This window comes from Limulus polyphemus, unplaced genomic scaffold (genome assembly GCF_000517525.1).
Source record: "Limulus polyphemus unplaced genomic scaffold, Limulus_polyphemus-2.1.2 Scaffold1088, whole genome shotgun sequence".
In the NCBI taxonomy this organism is placed as follows: domain Eukaryota; kingdom Metazoa; phylum Arthropoda; class Merostomata; order Xiphosura; family Limulidae; genus Limulus; species Limulus polyphemus.
In genome coordinates, this window is record NW_013666698.1 from 212,520 (window position 1) to 232,906 (window position 20,387).

A 20,387-nucleotide genomic window follows, 5' to 3' on the forward strand; every position below is an offset into this window, starting at 1 on the left:
CACTCATGCTTTGCATGAGTCCCATAGAACACCATTTGTAATGGTTCTGAATGATGTTTTTTTTTTTATATTTTAATTTTAAACTTAATTTATTGGTATCATTTAGCTGTTAAACTTACCTGAAGTTTGTAAAATTGTTGTTTATTCTTTCTGTTTTTGATTTTATGTCTTTGCAGAGAGAGAGAGAGACACACACACACACACACACACACACACATATATACCATTTTTCTATTGTTTCATTTTTCTTTCTTCTTCCAAACATTTTTCAATCGAGTGCCATTCCTTCAATTCTCAGCATATTGACTTGAAACTTGGTATAGTTAACCTGGGTCAAATATGCCCAGACACCTTTTTTATTTTTCTGATTTAGGTCTTTTTAGGTATTGTATGGGGTCAAAGGTAAAACAACGCCAAAATTTTAATTTTTAGCTCCTTTGCAGCCATATTTACAGCAATCAAGATGTAAATTGGCACAAATATATATTTTCATGCGGCCAACACATTGACATGCAAAAAGTTGGAGTTACCCATTTTGAGTCTTTTTAGTGGGGTCAGAGCTAATAAAAAAACAACATAATTTTTGTGTTTATGGTCAATTATTCAGTCATATTTTGACCAATTTACATGTGATTTGGTACAAAGCTACTTTTGTATGGGTCTCACACATTGACAAACAAAAATAGTGGACTGGCACATTTTTAATAATTATAGGGGGTCAAGATGCCACAAAAAGCATATTTTTATGTTTTTTGACAATTACTTTGTTGTGTTTTAGCCAATTTGCATGGGATTTGGTACAAAGAAACTTTTTTACAGGTTGCAAACAGATATATAGACAATTTTGGAATTTTTGTCGTTTGCTCCATTTTTCAGTGAGGTAAGCATAGTTTGGGGTTTTCATGAACTATTCATGTGTATGTCAACCAACTTGCATCAAATTTGTACAAAGATATCTTCTTGAAGGTCCCAAGCAGTGATATAAACAGTTTTCGCTGTTTCTGTTTTTCACAACTTTTCTGGTATCAAAATTGGCCATGTTGGGTTTGCATGGTGAAGACATGTTACATTTACCTGTGAATATTGGCCTCTTTATTTTATTCTAATGCTTCTTCACACCATAACTGAACTACCACTGAAACAGTCATTTTCATGTGATGTTGCACCGAGCATATCATTCAATTCTGGTTTTTCAGACATGAATCTACTGATCAGTGGTAGAGAAATTAAATGTTATCTCATATGTGAAGACAGTGCAAGCTTCCAGTGATGTGTCTAACCGATTATAGCAATCTGAGAATATCTCTAGATGAGCAGTGTAATGCTGTGCAGTGAGCTAAGGGCTAAAACAGGCCTTTCCATTATTAAACTTGTGATTTATATTTGATAATAACTTCTGTTACGTGTTGGAAATCAAGGTCAATGTTGATCTCATGGACAGTGGACTGGTGATCTTAATGGCAGATAATGGTGATATGTGATGGAGTTGACCTTCCAGTCTGTCTGTCGTAGTCCCCAGTTGGCTTAGCAGTAAACTTCATAGCTTATAATGCTAGAAGTTGGGGTTCAGTTCTTTTGGTGAACAGAGTCCAATTAACCTATTGAGTTGATTTGCACTAGAACAAACAAATACACTTTTATGTACATTACAGCTGCCTGAGAACATGTTCAAAACAATCCCACTACAAACATAGGTAAACCAATTGAACTTCGTCCATTTCTGTGATTGTCTGATGATCAGCATGTAAACAACACTGCAAATATGAACTTCTTACCAAATCCTCCTTAGACAAATTTGTAATTGTGTTCAAGTATAATGTTCTAGTCCATATTAATGATCTGCCTCAAGAAGTTTTCCGTATGTTTACGAATGTATTCAGGTATACTGGTGTCTAACAGATAAGTATACATATATTATTTCACGGTCTCAGATTATCTACTTCATTCATGTATTAAAGTGAGATAAATGCCCAGGCATACTAATTTGTACAAGTCTTTGTATCATCAATTCTCAAGATGAGTATTGACCTCACTTTAGGAGAGAGTAATAGAGAAACAAGGTCAAGTAAGTATTGGTCTTGTTGATCAGTTGCTGTGATGCATAACCTTTGTATGTGCTAGAACTACAAGTTTTTAACCTTTTTTACATCCTGTTTGCAAGGACACTAATGAACTACATACAGAACACTGGCATAGAGATTTAGAAAATTTTATATTAAAATACTTAAAAATCTTACCACATATTAAGGTAGAATTGTAGTGTCTTACAACCATGAATGCTTGTAAGTATATGTCTTCATATCATAATAGATGATTTCTCTCATACAGGTTATTTTAGTAGTTGTTCTACATTGTTTGTGTTTAGAAAGTATTCTAAATAGCTGTAGGTAAGTGGTACAAATAGATCCATTATACATATTTCAATAAAAGTATTTATATGTAAATTTTGTCGTTGTTTTGTTGAGATTCATAATCATTATAATTTACTAATATCAACAGGTTTGCTGCATTTCTTTCCATTAAGTTGTTAAATTTAGGTATTGCTAAAGCATTATAGTGAGTACTATCTAAAAAAATGCAATGCAATTCTCTACATCTTTAGTTATTTGTTCAGTATCAACTATTTATAATAAAAAAAAAAAGGAATACACATTCAAAATGAAATATCATGAATGACATTTTCCTATATTTTTGTCTTTGTAATATGAAATACATCTTATATTGTTTCTTTAGTCAATACACTCATGTTAAGTTAATAACTTTTCTAATAACTGTACTTTCATGCACATACTATTCTTTAGACATGGGTGTGTCCACTGGGGTGGAAACTCATCATTGGAAAGCCCTATTTCCAGCAACCTTCCCCATTTTAGATATCAGGATTGAGTTTTCTAGGATTTTAAAATTCTCCCTCACTGACATGAAAACGTTAATTTTTATTTTGACTGTCAAAGTAAGTCATACTATGGAATTTGAACCAAAAGAAGTTTTTCTAATCAGATGAGACTGAGAGAATGGGTTTACTGGTAGTTTGAAACAGAATCAGATTGCCACAAAGCTGTGCAAATAAAACAGAGCCTGATATAATTTTGGAATTTTTGTTAATTAAAATGAATAAATAGACACATTTGAAGGCAAAAAAAAAGCCTATTTCTTTTATATTTAATGATATTTGACCACCATCCTTCTTGACATAACCTCCATCTAACCATTTTTCACTGCTATCACCCCTCTCCCATTTAAAAATCCTAGAAATGGCACTCTAGACATCATTCAGCAGTGACACACAAGCAGGCCAGATAATCAGAAATATTTCTGTAATAATTTTGTTTTCTTTAGGTTGAATATGATCCTCAAGTACCTCCCAAAACAACGAAGGACTGGTTTGTTTTCAGCTACACAGACACATGAAGTTGATCATTTAATTCGGGTTGGTCTTCGAAATCCAGTTTGTATCACTGTGAAGGAGAAAGGTATCAATGAAAACAATGCAATACGGACCCCATCATCTCTTACAAATTATTACACAGTATGTTAAATTAGATATATCTTTGATATTTTATATTAAGACAATCACAATTTTTGATGGATAAAACTACAAACAATGGAATATTATACCAACTACAGAGCAGATGGTTACTCTTACTGATATACTTTTACTTCAGACCATTTTGAGCTATCATATACTACAAGTTCATGTAAAGCAAAAGTATCTTGACAGTTTAGTCCATTGTGATGTACAATGTTGTAGTATATGCAACTTCTATGAATTTATGAATAGTTGATGTTGAAAGGTTATCTATTTAGATTTAGAGCTTTTGTTTTCACATATATGTGAAACTGTAATAGAGCATTAGATGCGATGATGAGGAACCCACTTTGAGACTAATAATGCTTGGAGACGGCTTGAATGGGTAATGAAGAAAAACTTTAATATAAGTTTAACATAACAGCAAATGTACAATGTTTCGACAAGATTTGTCATCATCAGGTACAAGTAGTTTACACTGACACTGGAACAAAGAGGTCATATGACCGGATATTGTTGCACGACTTAGAAGAAATATCTTGGCACCCCAGGGTGTTGGTTTAGAGTAGGGTTATTTTGTTCAATTAAGATGGATTCCTTGATTTTTCGTTTGTTTATGTTTAGTTCTTTGTTTAAAATTACTATGTTTTTAATAGATATACTATGGTTTTTTGAGTTGCAATGGTAGAAGTCCCTACCAATGAAGCTTGCAATATCGCACTCGACTCCTACGTTAATGATCCCAACAAGTTAGTTCACTTTTTGCTTCTCTATTAGACTTTACAACAACTAAAACCAACTTCATTTTCAACAACAAACATTTCATTCAAATAGATGGTTAAAGTATGGGCAATCCTGTTTCACCTGTTCTTGCTAATATATTTATGACCCAGATCGAAACACAAGCCATACATTCTGCACTTTATCCCCCACTATACTGGTACAGATATGTCGATGACACTTTTGCTGGTTTCACTTCTACATAACACACACTAACTTTCTTTGAACACATAAACTCCAATCATCCCAACATCAAATTTACCATAGAACAGGAAAACAATAAATAGTTATCTTTTCTTAACCTCAACATTATTAGATTGGACACACAGTTTAAAACCAAAATTCACTGTAAGAACACACACACCGGCCTCTACATCCCCTGGAATTCCACTCATGACACCACACAAAAAATCAATATACTGAAAAACTTGATAAACACAGCCACAAAACTGTTCAATGGACTACATAGATGAAGAAATGAACCACATAAATCAATGCTTCATTCATACCAACAAATTTCCACCAGCTATTGTTGAAAAACTCTCCAACATTCACCACAACAAAACTCAAGTCACAAACAAAATTGATATGAACAAACTCAACAACAGAACATTACACATTTACCTTTTCTCCCTGAAACCAGCTCAAGCATAATCCACACTTGGATAAAACTAGCCATTAAAGAACATAAAATTCCTGTCAACATCAAATTCTCTCAAAAACTTGCCCCTAAATTTAAATCGTTACTAAACAAAAATTGTTTACAATCACACAATAGCAATGTCATTATCAAAATAACATACAATAACTGCGCACAATTCTACATTGGAGAAACAGGAAGAAAATCTGAAACCAAGTTCACAGAACACAATAAAAAAACCATCCCATGTTTTCTACCATAGCAACTCAAAAAAACTATAGTATATCTATTAAAAACACAGTAATTTTAAACAAAGAACCAAACATAAACAAACAAAAAAAAAATCAAGGAATCCATCTTAATTGAACAAAACAACCGTACTCCAAACCAACACCATGGGGTGCCAAGATATCTCTTCTAAGTCGTGCAACAAAATCTGGTCATGTGACCTCTTTGTTCCATACTGTATATATATATATATATATCTGTGTCAGTGTAAACTACTTGTACCTGATGAGGATGAAACATTGTACATTTGCTGTTATGTTAAATTTACAAAGTTTTTCTTTAATACCCATTCAAGCCGTCTCCAAGCATTATTAATATCATTAGATGGTTGTCATATCTACCTTAAATTATTTTGTACTGATTCTGAATAATTTATAACGAAGAAAATTATGCACACACAAGTTAGGAGTTCATAAAAACCATGTAATATATCAAGTGATCAAGTAGTCTGTATATTACTAATGAGAGACTTTTAACTTGTGATATATTTGTTTAATTACCCAAAATTGAATGTGAAATGAAAATTGATTAGATGATGGAAAATGACCAGGTTTTGTAGTAACACACTACCATCTTATATATATTGCTAATCGTGATGTATGTCAGAGTGTTTGTTTGTCTCCTGTTTATGGCGGCTACTTCCTGTGCTGCGCTTGAAAAGCTGTTCATGCAGGTGAAGCTCAACATTCACTTTTGAAATGATGGGAGAACAGACATGAATAATATTGATGCCAAATTTTATTTTGCAAGCAGGATATTCTACACTAAATTGTTAGGAATTATCACACTATCATTAACATTTAAAAATGTGAGGTAACTTAAAGAATAAAAATGTAGGTTTACTGTATGTTATTTTTGAATGACTCTTGGTATGACTGAAATGCTCAACAATTACTTTTCATGATGGACAGTATAAGTAGCTCAGAGCTGTGGTTCTAAGTGAAACCAAGAGTGCAACACAGTTAACCTTTTTAAATTCTATGAAATGATTTAAATTAATTTATTAACTTAAACATTTCCCTTCACTGGGGATGCGTACTTTTGCAAGATTAACTTAAACTTTTCCTGTCACTGAGGATGGGTACTTTTGCTTGTGTATAATATTGTAAAATATCACTTGAAATACCTTCTAAAAACTTTATATATATTTTTTTGATACACAGAAATAGTGAATAATCTCGTTTAGCTGGCACTGACTATTCATATCCACAGATAAAGCTTTGAACTAAAAAATAACATATTTAACATTGTAAATATTATTAAGGATTTCTTTCCTTAAAGTACACTTCATTTTCGGTATGGGTGTAGTCCCACTGAAATAAAATTGTAATTACTGTTCATAATGTGAAATGAGCTAATTATTTTAGGTTAAATACAGTAATTTTATTTGTGTTTTTTGTATTACCTTTAACAGAAAGATGCACATAGTTTCTCAAGAACATTATCAATGTACATGTTTTAGGTACAACTGTTTCACAGAATTGTTGTAATATCTTTACTGTGTTTATAAAGTCAAAACGAAAATAATTCAAATTGCTATGTTTTTGTCATTGAAAGTTTTGATGCTTCATATGTGACTGTCAATCTCCTCAGTCATTTAATATGACAATAATTTGATTCTACTTTTCTGAAGCTGACAGTAGTAATAGGAATAACAGTTGACTTATTAGTGTCAGTTGATTATATTCCTCGCATTTTGAGTGGTAAATATTTTATATTTCGGTGAAAAGTAGTTTAACATTAGAAAACCTAAGCTTCTAAGCTGGAATATGTAAGAAGAATTTAACAAATTTAGTATATCATTCTAAAATAAAACAAATATAATAAGATTAGTTATTACGGTTTAAAGAGTTAAGGAAAGGATATATGATAATATTTACCTACTGTCACTACAGGTTAGTTTTCCACACTTCAAATATTTAAATCTTTTTCACATTTTTCACTTTTTGAAGTTTTGTAAGTCATGGAATAATACATACACACACTGAAGAGAGAATAATGTTTTATACTTTGTTAACATACCTATGATAGTAAAGAGGTTTAACCTGTTGCAAGGGATTTTCCAACTGTTGTTTTTCAAGAAAAAATAAATTGGCTAAAGATAGCACAAGTCTTGAGCCCATAGTGACACTGTCAACCTGATCATAAGGCTTTCCACTTAACAAAAATGAGATTCTTTAGTAGTAAAGTCCATAAGTTTCAAAAAGATAGATTTTGGGATGAACATTTCATTGTAGTTGTCATTATAAACCATCTCAGTACTTAACTGTATTGTTTCTTTTAATGGTGTGTTTATATAATGATTCAATGTCAAAATTGGCACAGTGCCCATTACTATCAAATTTCAATTGTTGAATTTGATGAAGAAACTCAAAACTGTTTTTCAAAGTTTATTAATTTGTGGCAATTGTTTTCAAAACATCAACTAGAAAACTAACCAAATCATTGTGGTAAGTGCCAGTGTTCAATGTTATTGGTCCTTCTTTATGAATTTTTAGTAAACCATAAAATATACTGGGATGACTTCCTGATGTTCTAATATTCAAGTACTGTTTTTCATTAAGAATATTTATTTTATTTAGTCTTTAACTCCTTGGCAGTTACCTTGAGACAGTGTCAGGGTAAACCTTACTTTCTGATTCTGCAGTGTTTAGCCCAAGTTATCCTGCTAACTGTGTGCTTCAGCCATCTACTACTGTTTGACATCACTAAACACCATGGAAAGCCAGTAAACACACTTAGAGTTGTACTGTCCTTCTTGCAACATTGGATTGTATGCAGTGATTTGCTTCAAGGACTACTACACCAAATACAAATTCTAATCACTGAAGCCAGATTACAGTTAAATAAATATCAAGGTTTCTTTTTTTATTTCGCATGAATTTATACTAAATTATTTTCCTGCTTCTCAGACTATTATAAAAAAATTGCTAGTTATTGTAGCATATGTAATTCTATTTTATTTTTTTAAATATAAGTAGTACAGTGCACCTACAGGATACGAATATAGGATTTTTAGAAAAGGAAGAGGGGTTTCTGGCTGGAAAGTGGTTGTAGATGGGTTTCTCTATGTCAATTTCCCATTTTTTTTAGAAAAAGCTCTCAAAATTTAGAATCTTGAAGCAATTTCACAAGTTTCATACAATCACTAGCTATTTCTTTTGCTTTATTTATATAATCACCTTTATCTAAAATTACCTTTGTTTGATTTAGTAATAACATTACTATTATTTTTACTTAAATTCTTCTACACTTTGATTAGAAAAATGTTTATATTCATTATTATAATAGTTAAAACCAGTCATAGCTATACAACTGACTTCTAATATTGCATAATTATTGACCAGAATTATTCCAGATGGTTTGATGTGATAATGTTTCCAATAGCTGTTCAAATTGAGTAAAATAATCTTCAAACTTAAGCTTATTAGGAATGCTAAACTTTAAACCAATAGGTAGCACTTTTTCTTTAAATCATTTATAACATACTTAGAAAAATTAAATATTACATTATCAGGTTTTACTAAAAAAATTGTGACATAACTGTCACCTTAAAATGTTTTTCTCTAACTTGTATCAAAATTGTATATTGTGTGTGTTTCAATAAATTGTTTACATTTATTAAAATCCAGATACCACACATTACTTTCAAGTATTTTAAATGTCTGTATAATTTGTCTTGTAAGGGATTTATTCAATAGATTTTTGTTTCATTTAAAAATTAAGTAATTCAATTTGAGTATTATGTTATAACCTTTTAAAGTGTAGAAGAAATAACTTTTAAATGTTTACATTCATTCAAGAAATCTAGATATAGTTAATGTTTCAAAAATTATAAATGTATTTTTTATGCATTTATGTAGAGAGTTAACCCAGGTTTACTGTACATATATTTAATAACTTCCCAAATAAAAAAAAAATTAATATTGAAAAAAAAATAATGTAATTTTGACATGGATTTCCAAGCAGATAGGTTAGGATGTTAGATGGTCCAACCTCATTCTTCTATAAAGAAACAAAAAAGGGCAATCAGAAGTAGAGAAAGAAAAACATTTTTTACTACTATAAAAATAACCCCAATTATAACAAAAAATGAAAATGAATTTATACCACAACACAGTACAATAACAATAATTATTATTCTGACATTATATAAACCTCAAAAACTAAAGTTAACTAAATAAGCACTGAAGCCTCTTCTTCTAAGGACAGAAAAAGCACAAGAAGCAAACTAAAAACTAAAACCTACTATTATGCAGTAAGTATAAGTCTATCATCAGATGAATAGAGAGTCTTTTGATTCAAAAGCTGAGGCCTGAAATCAATTTGATTATTTCTGCAAAGAAGCTGTTATTAAGGCTTAAGATATGATATTAGATTTGTGGTTATAAATTTACATTTTTTGACATTACTTAGTTGTTGTGATGTTACAATATACGAGTAACAGTTAAAGCTAATCAGCAGTAGTAAGAGCCATTAATTAGATTGGTATAAATCTTTATTTGCCACTTACATCTAGTTTTAAAATGGTTTTTATCACATCATCAAAGTATTTGAAAAATAGGGCTGATTGCTTACTTTATGTTATTCAAGTGTAATTTTCATTGTGGAAAAAAGTGCTTAAAAATGTCCATCAAGATAGTTTGTGATTGAGCTTTCTTGACTGCACAATAACTACATAAAATTTTATTCTAATTTTTATTACTTGAAATAGTGTAATTTGGGTTTCATATGTTAATAAGAAAGTGTTAGTACAAAGCAAAAGTGTTTTAACTTATAAAATTGAGAAAGTAAACTAGAAAAATAAGGAATCTAGTGGCATGATTTAGATTGTCTCATATTTCAAACTTACACATAGTCACTACTTAAATAATCTATATTAGACTGTTCATTTTATGACAAAAAACAAGCTGACAACTAAACGTTTGTAATTAATTTATTATATAATCATAGTTCCACTCAATTTGCTGGATATTGCTCTCAGTAAAACTTCTGACCAACCTGTGTATGTAACAAATTACTCCTTGGACTTGTATTATGAAAGTGCTTGAATAGATATATTTTTTGAGTTGAGATAAAGTTTCATTCCAGGTACACCACATGCATCTCTTTTTAAAACTAAGCTTCTTTGCCATGTGCCATGATATGTTTTGTATATTTACAATAATTTCATTTAACTCAAAGTTTGCTAATTCTAAGTGAATATTGATCCATGCACGTACTGCTTCAAAGAAGGCATTAAACTGTTTTTTTGGGGGTTGTAGGAAATATTTAAGTTGATTATTTATTCTTTGACATCTAAGTTTCATTTTATTACTCTAATTTACTTAATGTTATAATTAAATATAATTAACAGTTAATGACTACTAAACATTCCAACATAGACTAGCAGACTTTTTGTTTTGAGTTATTGTAGTTTTTGTATGTGTAAGGTCTTTGTTTTTATATTTCTAGAAATGGACTAAATTGGGCGTGTTTCAGACAAAGCACTGGTGAACATTTCTGGTTTCTTCACTAACAAATAAAACAGTAATAATTCAGAATAACATAGCATTTTACTAAGTTGTTAATATAAAATTCTAACTCTAATGTTTCATAGATTTCAGTGAATTGCTTTTGCTACAAAAATCACATGTAAAAAGTTTTTGAAATGTGAATTATTCATGTTCTTTCACCATCTTGTCATAAAATTTTCATTATTCTCTGTTTTATAGATTTGTGATCCTAATCAGAAATTCAACTGTTTAGTGTCATTTCTTCGTGATCATCAGCAAGAGAAACTTATTGTGTTTTTTAGTACTTGTGCTTCTGTTGACTACTTTTCTAGACTCCTTGAAGGGTACGTTTGACTCTTTTTTTTCTTTTCGGTTTTAAGCTGAGTATCTTGGAATATAAGTCGCATATTTTTCTTATGTTAATATGTAACTTAAATGGTGGAGATACTATAAGTTAATGTTGAGTAGGGTTGTAACCTTGTAAACAAAAAAAAACAAAATATACTATTCTGATAGAAATAACTTCAAACTCCTGAAGTTGAATATGCTTTGACTATTGTTGCAGTTACATCATCAGTCCAAAAAATAATGTGCTTAATATTATTTGTTGTTATTGTTTGACAATTATGGTTTAGAATACTGAAGAAACTCACCATAATCAGCATTCATAGAAAGATGAGGAAAAAACGTCACAACCTGCTTAAGAACTTCAAAGATCTTAATAGGTAAGAAAGCTAAGGCTAATCTAGGTTTAAAATTATTTTTTGCTTTAAATTTGAAATGTTTATACAAATACTAAAAAAAAAGAATCTTTTAAATTAGACTGTAATAATTTTTTGATACTTATTATAAACAAACTATTTAAAATGTGTGTTTTTAATTTATCAAAGTGTTAGGAAAGTCTGTTTGAATAATTTTACTGGATTCGTCTTACTAAAATTAATAACTGTGACAAAATACTCAGTTATTTGCTTACATATTCAAACACATTCAATGAATAGGTATGTAAAATTTTTGAGTTAAGATAAATTTTCCTTCCATGTGTATCACATCCTTCATTTGAACCAAAGCTGTCTACCATATGTCAAAATATTATTTTTAATTCACCATTTGATATTAGGAGATAATTCCCTGTTTCTCTTGAAGTTTTCAATCCTGTCAACTTAAAGCCAATACTGTTATAGACATTATCACCATGACAATCAACATAATTAAAGGTGACTTGTCCATGCTTCCTAAGACCAGTACTAAGTAGCTGTTCATCTTGGAGTTAAAATTACACCTTGTGGTACACCTTTTAGAGTATTATATTAAATTCAGTTAATTCAATTGACAGTTACTTTTTTGTTTGTTTTGTTTTCAGACAAGAGCAATGTCTGAAAGTCACATTAGTAGTAACATAGCAGATGTACTAACAGAAATGGTGAATGAGTGGGGCCTTTCAACAAACCCTCTACTTGTTACTGACAATGCCTTAAACATGAGAGTAGCTGTCATTGAGTTTGGTTCAGAAATACATATTGGCTGTTTTTCACACACACTGTAAACTTGTCTTGTAGAAAATCTTTGAAAATCAATTTAGTATCTGGACTCCTGGCTTAAATGAGAAGAGATTTGGCATATTTTCATAAGAGTAGCACTGCAACAGCAGTTCTCAAATATAAGGAGAAGGTTTTCAAAGTACCAGAGCACAAATGTATATTTGATGTCCAAACAAGATGAAATTTGGCACAGTACATAACTAGGTTCGTGAAGCTGTGAGAGAAGGAGAAAGATGTTGCGACCTTGAGTAAAATGGATACAACATCGGTAGAAGAGCTAATTGTTACTCTAACACCACTCAAAACAGTGACAACAACATTGTGTGAGAAAAGTGTCCCAACTATATCCATAGTTCTACCCCTGCAACACCAACTAGTGAATTACAAAATGGGTGATGATGATGACACAGAGTTAATTAATCTTGTTAAGCATGTAGTGGTGGATGATTTATCAACCAGATACCATGGAATTAACAAAGAACTGACATTGGAAACACTTCTTGATCCATGCTTCAAACTGTTCATGCTCTTGTTTCCAGATACTCAATTATGAAAGCTGACACTACCAAGTAAGCAAGAAAATGAGGAAGCTGTAATTGTTAAGCCTAGTGCAGTGTCCAGTCTATTTGGAGATGTGCACATAATCAGAGTAGATAAGCCAAAATGAAATCAAGAAATCTGTGAGAGTGAGATTTCTAGTATAGGAACAAGCAGCCCATAGGCTCGGGTGAAAATCTCTTAATTTGGTGGAGTAAGAACTGTGACAAATATCCCATCCCACTCTGGCATTACTTGCAAAGAAGTATCTGTATCCTGGACTTTTATGTCTAAGCATTTTTGACAGCAGGTGATATAATCACTGCCCAGAGGTTTGCTTCAAAGTCAGAACATATATTCAGGTTGATTTTCCTCAAGAAGAACTGAAAACTTTAAATATTTAGATAAAAGATTTCAATTGATATTGTTTAAATACACAAGTTCAGTCAGTTGTTTGTATTGTATTAAGCTACTTTTGAAATCTTAAGGTATATGATTTAAATAGACATTATTTTAAACTTTAAATGCACTAGTTTAGTCAGTTGTTTCAATTATTAAAATTGAAATTATTTTACAATTAATTTTTATCATAGGTACTCACTGATTATTTCTGTAGTTGCTAGTTATATTGAGAGAAATTGTTACTCTACTAGATGAAAAGATTTCTTTTTCCATTTTAGATTAGAGCTTGGCAATTTAATTGATTATCTACAAGCAGTAGGGTTTCTGAATATTTAGTTTTTGGATTAATCCAACTATACGTAATAAAAATATTGCCATTTTGTTTGTTTGTTCTTAAACAGAAGGCTACATAATGGAGGGGGGTGCTTCTTGATTGGAGGGTCTTGGGCTCAATTCCCATTACCACTAAACTTTCTCACTCTGTCTTTGTTATTGTAAAGCTACTAAGGCTATTTGCCCTCTGTCACTAATTTTGAACTGCTGACTAGGGGTGAGGCAACTGGCTGGGAGTACCTACTGCCAACTCTCTGGCTACTTAAGTGTTAAATAAAGTGTAAAGTGAGACGTCCTTACCTACCTTATAGTATCAAGAAGAGACATTACATGCTAGTGTTTTTATTTCATTAGGCTGATAATGTTTTCTGAAATCAACATTGCTGGAGTCTACAGCAATCCAGTTAAGGCTTCAGCCAGTAACTGAATACTTGAAAGTTAATTAAATATTGTTATGGTAATTTTTTTTGCCTTTCCTTTTTCAAGACACTAACAATGTATCTAGTTGTTTAGAAATTTGTTTTCATTAAAGTTAATGCTGTTTAGATACCTGCAGCTCTTTTAACATAGACTTATTACAGAATCAATTTTTCATATTTTGTGTGTTAGAATTCACATGAAAAAGATGGGTTTTTTGTATTGTTTATGTCTAAAGTAAGTGAAAATGCAAAAGATATGACTGTATAAGTAATGACTTTAAATGTTTTTTTTTAACAGACATCCTGTTTACCAGTGCTATAATTTTCTTTCTAAATATGATTATAAATAATTATAACAATTTAAGTTTAAAAAAATTTAAATGTTTGTTATTAACCATTTTATTTTCATATCAAATATGCTACTAGGAATAAAGTTCTAAGCTTTGAAATTGGTGGGATATAACCTGAGCTAATTATTTACAGAATACATTAATATTATTTTAATTTTGTTTGACTTATTTTGGTTGCTTTATAACTATATGGTCAAAATTTATTTATCCAAAATACTATATTTTATTGTGGAAGTCTTTTTTTTTTCATGTAATAAATACTAAACATTTGGTTATAGTGTTACACAGCTTTTAAAAAGTTAACTGGTATCATATCATTGTAAAAATGTAACAGTACTGCAGATAGCATGAAGATAAACATTGTTACCGGTTAGAAAATATACTATATTATCTGAATACACCCTATACAGTTTTATTCTTATTCATTTCCTAATGGTTTTCAAGTTTATTAAGATATAGCTATAACTATCAATTTTTTAAAACCAAATAAATTGATTTTATTCGAAGTTTTATGTTGTTTGATTTTAAATTTAGGTTTCTTGAAGAATATCAAATAGTACTAGGATTTTACTTTGGCTAAGTACTCATTTGCCTAAAAATAAAATTAGTTATGATTATTCATTTACTATGATTTGTTACAAAGAGTTTGAGCAACTTTTAAAATAGCTATGGAAATAACATTTAAGATCCACCCTAAAATTGTTGTAAACTAAGTGGTGCTAGATTTCCTAAAATGCATTAAAAAGTTTTATGTTTAAATGTTATTATATCAATTAAAAAAAAACTGAGAATGTAGTGTTATTACTTTCTTGTTCAGACAGCTTTATATATAATACTGCATATTACTGTATACTGCATGTAAAAAATAGTAAAGTAACATGAAATACAATTGCATCTTGGGTACCATAAAGGCCTATTTTGATTAGACATTGAACATTAATCATATTATTAAAGAATTGTGTGTTATCACTAAGGGAATAGCGTATGTTTACATAATTGTTTATCTGTTCCTCACACTCTTTCACTCCAAATTCCCTGCACTAGATCTAGCAGGATGCTTCATTTTGATATGGTTTAACTTGTTTCCATAATGCACTTGTAATTAAGCTCTGCAGAGCATACCTTATATTTTACTTTTTGGCTTTGCTTATTTTGATCTCTTGCAGATGACATTGCTATATCGTGGTCAGTTTCACATCAATTTATTTTATCTGTACCTAGTTGGAGATTATGCTAGAGATGTGTCTGTAAAGTAGTTCCAATTAAAAGTGATTAAACTATAATTGATTGCTATATTGGAAATCTAACATATATATATATATATATATATATAATCATAATGTAATGTCTTGTTGTCACAGTCTTGTATTCCAATTAGCAGTAATATCTATTTGTTAAATGTATCATTTATTAGTAATATTGATAGTTATAGTAACATAGGGAATTTGTTCAAACCTGAGTGGCAGCATGATGTATTTTTACAAATGCAAGGTTAAGGTGAAACATGAATCTTATTATCTGCCAATAATGCCATGTGACAAAGGTAGGAAATAAACAATGAAAGAATCTCTACTAACCTTAGTTGCATACTATTTCACTTGCACATTTTTAAATTTTAAGAGATTAAGCAAAATTCAAAACATTTTACACTAACGTTTAATTGTTTATACTCTATACTTATTAACATTTATTGTAAACATGCTTATAAATATGTAAGAAAATACTAAATTGTCTGGAATAACAAACCATGAAAATGATGATACAAGATATTGTCCCTAATCAGTGCCCCCTCTCTAATTACTCTCCCCCTACCCTGGTCAGCAATTAATACTGGTAAATAATAATAGACCATGATTTTCCTGCCTTTTTTTGCTGTAGCAGAAAGCTTCAAAGATACTTTGGTGGTGCCAATCAAAGGAGGTTACCCAGTACATGGCAGGACCACTTCCCAGGGTTTTTTGACACTTATAAACAATGATTACCATATTTACTGTGATAGTGAGCCATGATGTTTATAGCGAGGTTACAAATAAATAGGCTATGTTTGCTACCGTTTATTAGAGATATATTTGTCTATAATAGAGGTATTATCATATAACCCAATTAGTCTCTAATTAGCACCCCCCTTTTTTCAGTTTGCATTGGGGGCTATAACTAGGGGCAATACGGTAGATTTATTTTCACCAAATGTTAGAGATTGAAGCTTGGCAGTTTAAGCTAAACTAACTTGTATAATCAGTCCCAGTGAATCATAGAGTATTTACCTCTATTACTAGTTAAGAATACTTTATCGGCTTGTTTGAATAGTTATCATTCTTTTTCATTTCACATGCAAAGATTGTATTGTAGCCTTTTTCCTGTGGCTAGAAAATAAAAGTAAACAAATTGTGTGTCGTAACTTTTGTGATTATAATAATTCAACATAAAAAAGTTAAAGTTGATTCTAAAAATGTTTAAATTAATTCAACAAATACATGCATATTCTTGATAGGCACTCAATTATACAGTTGATTTGTTTAATGCTAGCTGTCCAGTACTATTGCAATAGTGAACAATGACAACAAAAACAATACTATCACAATTTTTTCATTCATCAATAGTAGTAGTATCACCATAGTCAAAATCTGCCTCAATCGTCACCCCTTTGTGGCATTAAGTAGAGTTAAATCAATTTGATAATCATTGTTCAAATTGAATCTGTATCTTTTACTCATAAGTTTAACTGTATAATGAGAGTATGTAAATTCTTGTTCAATGTATATTTTTTATTGCTATTATACATAAGAAATTAATTTAAGGTAGAATATTTGTGAGTTTGAAAGGAATATATATTAGAATGTTTGTGTTTGAAAAGAAAAGTTTTTTGTTTTTTCAGTAAATTATTTCTGAAAAATATGCCAGACTGCTAGGGTAATTTCATTGTGTGGGTTGAAACTGCATCCATGTAAAGCTCAACATATAGGCTCATCTGTTTAAACAGGATGATTAGGTTACATCTTTGTTTCTACAATTAGGCTTACAAATTTTAAAATGTAATAAAAAATATTGAAACATCTGTAGACTAATGAGTTATGTCAATATTACTTCCAGCAAAAAATTAAGCCAGTTAATATGCAGTGTACTCACTTGAAAAAAAATTTAACTGACTATAATTTTTAATTCAAGGGTTACATATTAATATTAACTTTTTTAAGAGACTTTTTATGACTAAGAATAATGTTCATCACATCTTGATATATCTAAAGTATAGTAGTAACAAAATAATTTGACTGTTTCAGAAATATGTTCATATACAATGTATTTCACATTTAATCATATTTTTTGGTAATGGGTTTTGTTGTTTGCTGGGTTTGTTTGAATTATTCAGTAAAAAAGGTAATGGAAAGTCCAGTCAACTTAACAATAACACAAATTGTTTCTTTATTAAAATTCCATATTTATCATAACCAATTCACTAATAGGCCTTTTTGCACAAATAAATTTGCTAATTTTGTATATCCATTTCTTTGTTAAAACAGAAACTCAATATTCTTCCCAGTACTATGTGTTTGAACAATGTGGTAACATGAACCATGATGTAACAACCACTTAATCACTTGGAATTCTCTGTGACATCTATGTAAATTTATTTTTGCCATTTCGTATATCATAGTGAAATTTATTTATTATTTTCAAGATATAGTGTAATATAAAACTTTATTAACCCTAGAATTATGAGAGGGGTATCTAAACACTTTTTTTTAACTATTCATTTCCCAAATTGTTTGTGGTACTATGACTATTGGTTACAGGACATTTTCAGAAAATTCTAGATTGTTAAATGTATGTATTATGAATCCCAATATGCATGTGTGACTTTAAAATGTAATATCTAGTGTGTATTAAGTATGTCTTGTGAAAGAATACAAAGATATTTCAAAAGTGATTCATTCATCACTTCTTTATTGTAAAATTATATATATTGAAACACTTTGTTGTGTACTTTGACAGAATTTACCAGCTAATAAATTTAAAAGTCTTTGGTATTAAAAAGATAAAAAGGCCAATTTAAGTAAACTTTCTTTTCATTTGCCTTGAAGCTACTGGGGAGCAGAACCTTTCTTAAATTTTTGGGTTTTGCCCTGCGAGCTCCCCATTTCTTTTTCTCACTCAGATTTTGATCAACTTATCTGTAGTTCAACAATTCTTTATTGGATTACAGGAAAATACCAGAATTTTAGCATTTTTTTGTTCTCTTGAGTTTTTACTATTTGTTTTAGTTGTGTGTATTTACTTTTGGTATTATTAGATCTTGTGAAGTTCTTGTATTTTATCAGAACTTTTTAGGATGTAAAGATAATTATAGCTTTTACATGGTATTTAGATGTTGTATGATTTAAAAAAAGTATCAAATATTCAAGCATATTCTATAAAAACAGTAATGATGAAAAATATCCTCAACCTACATACTTCATAATATTCTATCAAGAAAATTAAATTTTTTGAAAAGCTGTGTATAAGAAATTAAGGTATAAAATCAGTGACCTGTAAACTGTAAGTTTGAGGTCAGTTATAAATATCACATATACTTATTATACTGTTGTGAAATAAATTAATTTCATTTCATTAAAGAAGTGTACTTTATTTATTAACGTGTTAAATACTGGAAATATGGTGCCTGCTTTTAATTTTTTAAAACTTTAATAGTTAAGTAAGATGTGTAGTGATGTGTGTAATAACTGTTGAGAATACACTGTTTAGTTAAAATTCTAACTGAAACTATGAACCAATAACTACTCCTTTTTTTAGAGGAATTCTACTGTGTACAGATCTCATGGCTCGAGGTATTGATGTACCAGATGTCCACTGGGTTGTTCAGTATGATCCCCCTTGCTCAGCAAGGTCAGTTTTTGTAAAATACTTTATTTCCATTTTGTTTGTTTTTCCCTCTTAAAGTATTGTATTATAACGGACATTTACATTATATATGTATAAAAGTGGCTGTATAAAAATTTAAAATTGATACAAATATTTGAGTAATAATCTTATTTACAACTGTTTTGTAACTGTGAGATCTAGTTTAAGGAGACATGGTATGTATGAAAATCAATATCTACTCTAGCAGCAATTCGTACTATTACTTTTATATGTTTTGATAAATTGTTTAATCAATGAAAAAGTACTTAATACAGTGAGTATTCAAACATTTGTCTTTTTTTTTTTTACTAACGTATTTTAAAGTGTTTTGTGTTGCCATTTTCATGTGAATGTATTCATGGTAGATTTATCCTGTATTAACTGGACACCTCATTAGGATCATATGGCATTGGTATGGCTTGTAGTTGGTGGTATCTACAATCTTAAAGTTTATCCAAAACCTTCTCAATTGGATTGAGACCTAGTGATCTGGCTAGCTAAGAAATATTACAGAAATTGTTGCTGCTCTTTTTGTAACATTTTTCAAGACTGTAAACATGAGCAAATTATTACATTATTATCTAGGAAGAGTGCTTTTCATTCATTGCAGTAATGCAATATTCTGGGGATGATATGAATAGCAGAAATGTTCATGTACAGCTTGGATGTTATTATTTATTATCTTTCTAAAGTGGTTCATGTGCATTATGCACCTCAAGAGGCAGAGAGTTCGTGAGGCACCCAAACACCTTTATGGAGTTTTCCCATATTCCTAAGATATTTACGCATTGTTTGATGAGAGACATGCAATTTGAGGGTCATTTCATGAGTGTGTTACCTTGGGTTAGACTAAACAAGCGTCTTCAGAGCATCAATACCGATTCCAACATGTCCTGCCCCTGCCATCACAGTTTTTAAGGCTAAAGTCACCTGAATGAAATTTTCTGAACCATCATTAACACTTATGAACGTTCAAAACATTTCATAAACTTCTTTGATATTCTTTGTGGCTACAGTGGTGTTGTTTCCCTTCTTGTATTCAAACATCATTACATGCCGAATGTGTGTCTCGTCGTGTGCCATCACTATAAGGGATTAGAGTATACTAAATTTACACATTATATAGGCTACACTAATGTGACGTTTAGGCGGTTCATATAAGTATTATACGTGATGT

The 20,387-nt window shown here is 30.2% G+C and overlaps 1 protein-coding gene across 6 annotated transcripts in view; it reads left to right on the plus strand.

Moving 5' to 3' along the window:
• Positions 1 to 20,387, plus strand: part of LOC106462072 (ATP-dependent RNA helicase DDX55-like) — a 162,304-nt gene that overhangs the window by 88,706 nt on the left and 53,211 nt on the right. For all 6 annotated transcript variants that reach the window (XM_013921956.2, XM_022389208.1, XM_013921957.2 and 3 more), the window contains 4 exons: positions 3,340 to 3,529; positions 10,952 to 11,076; positions 11,368 to 11,457; positions 19,103 to 19,195. In XM_013921956.2, the coding sequence (XP_013777410.1) occupies positions 3,340 to 3,529; positions 10,952 to 11,076; positions 11,368 to 11,457; positions 19,103 to 19,195 (498 nt within the window). The remainder of the gene's footprint in view (positions 1 to 3,339; positions 3,530 to 10,951; positions 11,077 to 11,367; positions 11,458 to 19,102; positions 19,196 to 20,387) is intronic.